The 8555-nt window shown below is 42.0% G+C and overlaps 1 protein-coding gene across 5 annotated transcripts in view; it reads right to left on the reverse strand.

Annotated features, from left to right (window-relative positions):
• The window catches only part of srpk2 (SRSF protein kinase 2), a 39885-nt gene that overhangs the window by 27441 nt on the left and 3889 nt on the right, over positions 1-8555 (reverse strand). Inside the window, exon 1 of one of the 5 annotated variants that reach the window (XM_025056400.1) lies at positions 3298-4339. The exons of the other annotated variants lie outside the window; for them this stretch is intronic. Within the exon in view, the coding sequence (XP_024912168.1) occupies positions 3298-3335 (38 nt within the window). The 5' untranslated portion in view covers positions 3336-4339. Of the gene's footprint in view, positions 1-3297; positions 4340-8555 lie in introns of those variants that run through there. 5 annotated transcript variants of the gene reach the window in all.

The following is an 8555-nucleotide window of genomic DNA, read 5'->3' on the forward strand; positions in this document are numbered from 1 at the left end:
TCCAGATCACATGACCACGTCTGTTAGTGTAGCCACAGTGTTCATATTTGACACACAACTCCGAGCGTGCACTAAATCATGAAGCAGGGTGTAAATTCCTGGCCAGAGAGTCGGGTTAGTCTGGAAGATCTGGAACCTGTAGACCAGTGTTGACTAAACAAATACCCACACCGAGACATTTTGGATTAAAGAGTCGGCTTCATGGTCTTCATGTTGTGCAGAAGGGTAGATGTAGAGTGTACGTTGATATCTTCCAAAAAAAACAGATTGATTGAAGCAAATAAATACAGTGTAGATTTTAATTAATTAATTCCAGACAGGAGAGTAGGTTTGGTTAAATGTTTGAATAATGGAGGCTAGAAAATAATAATACACCCAGAGCCGGGCAGCTTCTTGTACTTTCTATCTCCCCCACCATGTACTATCATCTATTTTCATGTACTGGCACAACAGAGTCTGTGTGTGTCCATGGCAAAGTGGGTCAACCAAGACAAGATGGCGGAGGCCAGTTAACACATATGGCCTAAGATTGATAGGAAGGATCAAACATGACTGAATCGGCCTGGTTTAGTGGAGAAACACTTCATTCTGGATTTCTCTCCTCTGGTTTCTGTCCACCGTTCTTCTCTCTGTTTACTTCTACATGAACAAACTCAGCTTTACTGATCACTGTTTTCAGATTTATTTATTCAGACTATCAAGTGCTAAAAAAAAAACATGTTGATTTTTCTTCTCATTTAACCTTTATTTAACCAGGGCGGACCAGTCGAGGACCGGTTCCTTTTGTACAAAGAAAACTTCAGTGTGGACTTTATATTGGCTTCAGTTCCATCTTTTCAACCATCTAACCTTTGACCTTACTCCAGTCCTAAAGAATGACAAGGCTGTTGATTCATGTCACATTCAAACAATGTGGAATAATTAATAATAATTATCAATATCAGGAATATCCCTTTAACTTTTCTCCTGACAGTGGAGTGCTGTTCAAATATACCATGAGTCAGCTCTTTTTTGAAACGGAACTAAATTCATATTTTATTGCACCTGAATGCACCACTGCTACTCTGTGATACAAGATCATAAGAACAAACAACAAGAAACGCCATCTCACTACAGTACATGGACAGTGCTTGGTAAAACTATAGACCGTGTATAAGTACTTCATATCCATTCATTATTTTTTGCTATAACATCAATTCAAGAAAATGATTTTTTTTTTACATTAAAGCAAATACTGACATGTTTACTTTTGTATTTCCAGTCTAGATGGAGGGACAACATAAATATAATTTACTGAAAAAATACAAAAATACATTCTTAGTAATGAGATGAAGTTTTAATTTGTTACACTTGTAACATATGCCAGGCTGGTCAGTCAAGCATCCGTTCTCAGTGTCTACAAACCCATGCGTTGGGTGTTTTGTAATGTTTTGTAATGTGTGCAGAATGAAGCCTGGCATCCTGCTGAGAAATTAATGGACTTCCTGGGAAAAGTCCTAGTCTTCACTGGAGCGTATGCTTCTCTGTAATCCCAACATCAGCATCAATGGTAGCTTCTATTATGTATACACAGATTTTCCAGTGTGATGACTGTCGACATACCCTCGGCCATCACGGCTCTTTGTTTTTGTATTTGTCGTTCTTAACGGTTTGGTGAACTCAGAATTTCTGCACAAGGTGACAAATAACTCAACACAGTATCATTCTTGAAGATGGAGGATCAGCTTCTGTCGATCTGACTGATCAACCTGTAATGGAGCAAACTGACTGGCACGTATTGTTTTCCCTGCCATTTGAGACGCCGCAGCCGTTGGAGAGGGCAGTCGTTGGTGTGTGTACGAGTCTACTTCTTTGTCGTTACATGCCAGGCAACCAGGGACGACGGCATTATTCTTAATTACACTCAGACAGCTGTGACCCAAACAATAGAGGGAGGAGAACTCGCCAAGTGGATTAATTCACACACCTCCCAATGCTAGAGCTTTAAGGTGGTCACACTACTTCACATACCACTGTATGTTGTTGTCCCCCCGATCAGGCATCCTGGATGGGTAGCCTCGACGCTAAAACCAGAACTGTTTTCCTCACTTCACCTCCATCCAAAACCCCTGCCTACCCAAGAGTTAGTGTTTAATGGCTGATACTGTTGGTGCCCATTTACTTATTCATTATCTGTTTGCCTACTGTGCCGTGTGTTTAACGGTGCCAGACTGGAGCCTGGCGTTAGGCTGAGATGATGGCAGTGAATCTGCCTGATCGTATTTGGCACGGCCTCAATGGCTACCTGAGTCATCCAGTCTGCCTGCTCACCCTCACACTCCAACACCGGACAAATCGAGCTCTTTCCACATTCCGCAAACAGAAATAGGGATGTTGGCCGGACCTGAAAGATGTCAGAGGATATGGGATCCTACTGATGCAGTGGAGATGTTTGGACACACAGTACGACACACTGTGACTGCGTCTGAGGCTGATGGCACACAGGCAGACAGGAGACACTGTCTTTGATTTCAAACACGTCTCAGTGCCTGTCATGTATGATGAATATATTTAGGAAACTGTGTGTATGTGTGTATTTGTCTTTGCCCTTATGTCAGAACCTGGATGCATGTATGTATTGAGCCATGTTTTCCTATAAACTCTGGAAATCCACAGGATGAACTTGTAGCTGGTCTGTTGCGATGAAGGTGTGTGTTGCCGTTCCTCGGCGGTGCACGTCTGTACTGTATTTTTGTGATACGCTGAGGTGCGTCATGCTGCTGTGCTAATGTTGATACGTGTTGACACTCTTGCTGTGCAAGCTATGGGAGCCTCAACCATTTACAGTATGTGCGTGTGTGTGTGTGCGTGTGTGTGTGGTTTATTGTCATTGTGGTCACAGTAGATGTTGCAGCAGATGCAGCTGCAGCAGCAGCACAAGTGTGTTTTCAGTGTGTGTAGGACTCGTCGTCTTATCCTTTACATATATGTTGGGAATAGATAAGGATGGAGTGTATCAGTGCTGCACTCAATCAAACCAGCATCATACAACAGTAAAGCAGTGCATTTTCATCCCCTACCCCACATTCAGACTCCTGTGACCCAGACAATGGTGGAAACCAGCCTGTGATACTCAGACAGAGACAGAAAAACAGAGAGCGACAGCGAAAAACATGGAGGTGCTGCTGGTAGGAGAGGGATGGGTGGGAAGATGACACAATTACAGACGCAGATGGGGAAGCACACACACACACACACGCACCCAAACGTGAGGATGAAATGACAAGGGTAAGGTGTAAGAGAAGGAGGAGGTGTTACCTTTCAGGGGACGATGATTTCTCCGAGTTCACGGACATGAGCGGAGCCTGTTAGCCGCCCGATGGCCAAGTGACCACAGGAGACGGCACGGATGGAACAGAAATCTCCTTTCTTAGTCTCGGGCTCTTCTCTCGTTCTGTCTTTCCACCTTGTGTCTGGCTAATGGAGAGGAGAGGGTTACAGCTTCCCCTCCTCCTCCTTTTCCCTCCTCCTCTGCCTCCTCTCCCTGTGTGTCTCTCTTGTCCCCTTCCTCAGAGAAGAAAGGATGGAGGGCAAAGCTCCGTGAAGGCTTTGGAAACAGGAGCAGCGACTGTGTGGTGCACAAATTGTCTGAGGTTACATGTGCCTCTGTGTATGCCTACGTCTGTGTGTGTGTGTGTGATGTGAAAAAGAGCTGTTGAGAAGAGCAGCAATGTCAGTCAGGCCCCTCCTCATACCTCTGACTCTCTCCCTTTCCCTGACTTCCTTCCTCCCTCGTCTCCTTCACCTTGCCTGTCACTCTTCCTGCTGTCCCTGATGCTTCCTTCTGTCCTCTTGTTGTCTTTGTCCCTTTCCTCTGTGCGGTCGCCAGTTGCACTTGATGATGAAACGAACGCCAAGATTTTTCTCTTTCTCTCTGTCTTTCACTGTCACTCTTCCTCTCTCTCTCTCTCCCTCTCTCTCTCTCTCTCCCCCACTAACTGGCTCTATCAGGCCTTCTGCAGCTCTGCACAACAACAGAGCCCAGATCGAGCTGGAGCATTCCATTTTTAGTGCAGGCAGAGGGGTGTCTGCGTGTCACACTAACGGAAGAATCCATGCTTTTCTCCAGAAAGTACTTTCTCCTCCCCTTTTCCTCTCACAAATAAGCCACGCCCCTGCTTCTTTTCCTCCCCCTCTCTCTCCCTCCCTCTCTCTCTCTCTCCCTCTCTCTCTCCTCTTCATCCCCCCTACTTTCCTTGTTGTAACATCCTGGATCTGAAGGCAAGACTGTACAAAACAACCTCCTCTACCTCTCTTCCTCCTCTTCCCTGCATCCTCCCTCCCTGCCCTCTTTACTTCTGTCATTTTTCCCCCTGATGCTGATGCCAGTACAAACATATTTGTCTCTTTCAGATTTTATTGCCCTTTCTCTGGGCAGATGGTTGTGCTTTAACATGAGTGAACAGCTCTGGGAAAACTAGCCTCAGGGTTTACCATGATGGGGAGGAGGGGTCGTCTCCATTTTTCAATCTGACCTCAATATTAATGTGTGGGTGTAAATGTCTTCACATGTACAGTGGGGGTGCTCAAAGCCTGACTTTTGAAGCCAATGTCGGTCTGACTGATTAGTCCAGTAACTACAGAGAATATATTTACCAGCACATGTCACAAAGCATGTATGTAATTAATTATAATGATTTTCTAGTTTCAGTTTACTCACAACTACCTTACTCGGTATGAAACCTGGGCCGGTTTACCTGAACACAAAGCTATTCCTTGCAGGAATTCTTTAGTTTTTATAGCCATTTCCTGCCACTTAGTGAATGGGTATTTAATCGTCGTCCCAAAGAAAGTGACAATGAAACTGATTGATAATTTCTCATGGCAAAGTGAATGGAAATCACTGCTGTGGATCCTTAATCTGAGGCTACGTTCGAATTGATGTTTTTGATAAAGTTTTTTACCATTTCTTTTAAAATATAATTCTAATAGTTAGTCAGTTATCAAACGTTGACGATAAATAAAGAGATCAATTAGTCATGGAATATTTACTGATTCTAGCAGCCTCTTAGGAAACGATCAAACGAATTTGCACATGTGCGATGTCTATTTCTGTCCGCCATGTCTGCGAGACAGCATGAAAGCCTGACACAATAAAGTCCTTTCTTTGTCACTATATAGTTCCGCCATCCCACATAAAAGAAGAACATTAGGCCGACGTGTCTTTGACTTAAACCACTGTTCTAGTTTCCTTTGAATGTGGGCCGTGGGGAAGTTAAGTACACACTGACTCTCAGTGTTTCCAGCCAACAACCAGGGAAACACTGGGATGTAGGAAAACATTTAGCCTCTTGTTGATTTATTTTTTGCAGCCACTTTTACAAGTGTGGTGTAACAGGAATGTGTGTTTAATAGTGGTATATAGATTCAATTCATTCATTCATCGTAGGCTTCAGTTGACTCAAGACTTTTGAATCAGGCGTGGGTGTGTACAATAATGGGATTGGATTTATTCAGCCATGTGGAGGACAACATTCACTGCAAAGGTGCTAACACCAAAGCAAATGCCACACTATTTATTTGTGATTGGGAAGACTCTATTTTTTTTAAAAAAAGAAAAGAAAAAAAAGAATAATAAATAGACGGTGCCATGTCAACTTTTGTAAGCGACTGTATTTTAAGAACCAGTATTGAGGCTGCTGTGAGCTATCTTTAAACGGCCTACTTCTCCTCACTGCCTGGTGGATACCGGGGGAGACTGCAGGGTTCTAGCATGTCGGTAAAACACAGCCTTAAAGGAAACAAGGCCGATATATTATCAGTGAAATGTGAGAGTGTGTGTGAAAGTACAAAAACAGATTAAGATGCTTCACCTTTAACAGTGACTCTGCTCTTTGTGTCTACAACCACTTTTGCTGTCTGAAGACCAAACACTGCCTCCACGTGGAACCAAAAAAGAATGCAGTTGTTTATATTGTAGTTTTTTTAACAGATTTACTCTGTTGTTGTTTTATCTTATGAATCAGGTTTTTTGGGGATATATATACAATATATGCCGGTTTAGCAGCTTTCTTTCAAATATAAATTTGTAATATGTGACTTTGCCAAATTTGGTTTTATTTTAAGGAGAAAAAAATGTCAAGATGCATATCATATGTTGAGATTTTGTAGAAAAATATCAAGATAGTTATCACCCAACACTAATAACAAAGTACTAAAGTAACAAGTGTGTGAGGTAACCGTGACCTCATCCTCTTCCTCTCCAGTGACCAATCCCCTCGGAGCTTCTATTTAACCTGTCCTATAACCTATCATGGTATTTCTTTTGGTTTTGTCAACTTTCTTTTACTAAATTAACAAAGTTAAGAACATGGGAAGGATGTTAGGCAAAGATCCAAAGGAAGCTGTGCGTGTGTGGCCAGTGTTGAGTTTTTGCATTGACTTTTCAGGGGATTTTGACCCAAGTCAACACTGAACACTTGTCTGTTCTTCTTAACAGTCAGCTGTGTATTTCTCCTGGAACAAGTCGTTAAAACTATAACTAACGTTAAGAGCAAATTATACTGTCGCAGCAATTCTGAGCAAAATGTGAAAATACCTACAAAGGATCCTTTCATGACAGAGTGGAGACCAGGGTACTACCGCCCTCTATTGGACAGAATTGGAATTATATTTATTTGACTGCACACAACGCTCTCCTCGTTTGATTAACGACGGGCTGGGCTCTGGGGAGAGGTAAGAACAACACTGGGAGCAATAAAGCGTACAATAACAAAGTCTTAATTTTCATACTACAGAAAAACATTAGGGACCGAGGGGGGTATTCGTCAGTGCTTGTGGGGGTGAACAACAACGAGCCCTCTGTTTTTCCATCTGAAGGCTGATAACGACTGTGCGGCAGTAAGGCAGTAAGGGGGGGAGGCATGTCTGTAATTTATCCAGACACAGTAAATCTGTTAAGTGTCTGTGAATCAGTGACGTGATGGTAGAACAGCTCTGCTTGAACGGATGTGTAAATAATGTGGTCAAGATAAATGAGATGATATAAAGTGAAGGGGAGAGAAAGTCAAAACGTGTCGTTGAACTCCATGTCCAGTTGAACTGGTTTAACGTAGAGAGTTAATAACAACTTAGCACACAGCTGCTTTTTCAACAACACAGGCAGCATAGGAGTTGGCCTAGGGTGCCATCTGCCATCACTGTGAAAAATTAACTGAAAAGGTTTTTTGGCAAATAAGAAAAAAAAATTCAATAAATCACAGTCGTCTAATAGCTGACTCTCTGAGGTTTTGGTTTCAGGTTCAGGGTAATGATCTGAAAGACTCTTTTGTCTGTGTTATCATGATACAAATGCCTCACAGCTTTGTTGGGGGCCGGTATGATCCAGATTCCAGGGCTGACAATTGTGGCGCTCTCAAGTACTTGCCAAACCCATGAATAATGATTCCAGCATTTTAAAAAAAGATTGGCGTTTAAATGTGGTGATAATTTGTGGAATCCTGTGCAGACTTGGGCTTTGAAAAATAAATCGATGAGAAGAAAATTAAGAAGGATAGAGATGTGTCTAGAAAGCAATAAAGTCCTGGCACAGTTGGATGTGTCAGGAAATTAACTACTAAACAAACCATTCAAATGCTGGTAGTTTTGACAAAAGCTGGAAAAACTCCAGTGCCAGAAAAAAAGAGCCAAACGAAAACAGCTGACTGCTCTGTGAAAGCAGTTACTCGTTATTTACAGCAGCAACAACAGCTATAATGGAGAGAAGCTGATGTTTGGCCTGTGGAGGAAACACTCTCCCAACAAGAGTGTGCTGCAGTGAAAGTAACATTTACTGCACAGATGACTGACACTGGTTCTGTTGTTTATGTCAACATGCATCATATCCATTTGAAAAATGAATCATAATGTGTAAAATATACAGAGATTGTACACATGTGTGGTTCAACATATGAAAGAAAACAAAATGAAAAAAACCAACTATTTCCAAGTCGTGTGTGTATTATTACATTACACTTAAAAACAATAAATAGCCGTCAATATATGTATTGGGACATAAATATGTACCCAGTTAAGAAAGGTTAATGTTAAGTACTATTTTAAATACTTTGACATAGTCTATCTTATTATTTTATGTACAAAAAATATAGATGTCGGATTGAACCCCACACATTTTCTCTATATATAATAAACCAACAGTATCAGCACTGTGCTGCAACCACTGTTGAAGTTCATTCCATCCTGGTTCACAGCCCCTTTTTTTATGCCTGCGATGAACAAATGCTAATTAACCGCACACTTAAACAAGAATCCATACTGTGAAGTCTCCAGACTCTGCTCTCCAAACTCGGTGTCTCATCGGTAGACGTTTGTTTTTCTTGTACTTTCCTGAGAAATGTTTTTGATAGGCCAGGAGGAAATCCCTAACAAGCTCAACTTCCCAAATCAGACCAAAAAATCTGATTGAAAAAGTGAACAAAACCCAGAGGAAAGATTCCACCCTGGATGTTTAAATCAAGTCTGTAGACAAGGACAAGCAGTTCATGGAACTCTGACACGCAGTTTTATATCCATCACTC

Source organism: Cynoglossus semilaevis, chromosome 6 (genome assembly GCF_000523025.1).
Source record: "Cynoglossus semilaevis isolate Cse_v1.0 chromosome 6, Cse_v1.0, whole genome shotgun sequence".
Taxonomy (NCBI): Eukaryota; Metazoa; Chordata; class Actinopteri; order Pleuronectiformes; family Cynoglossidae; genus Cynoglossus; species Cynoglossus semilaevis.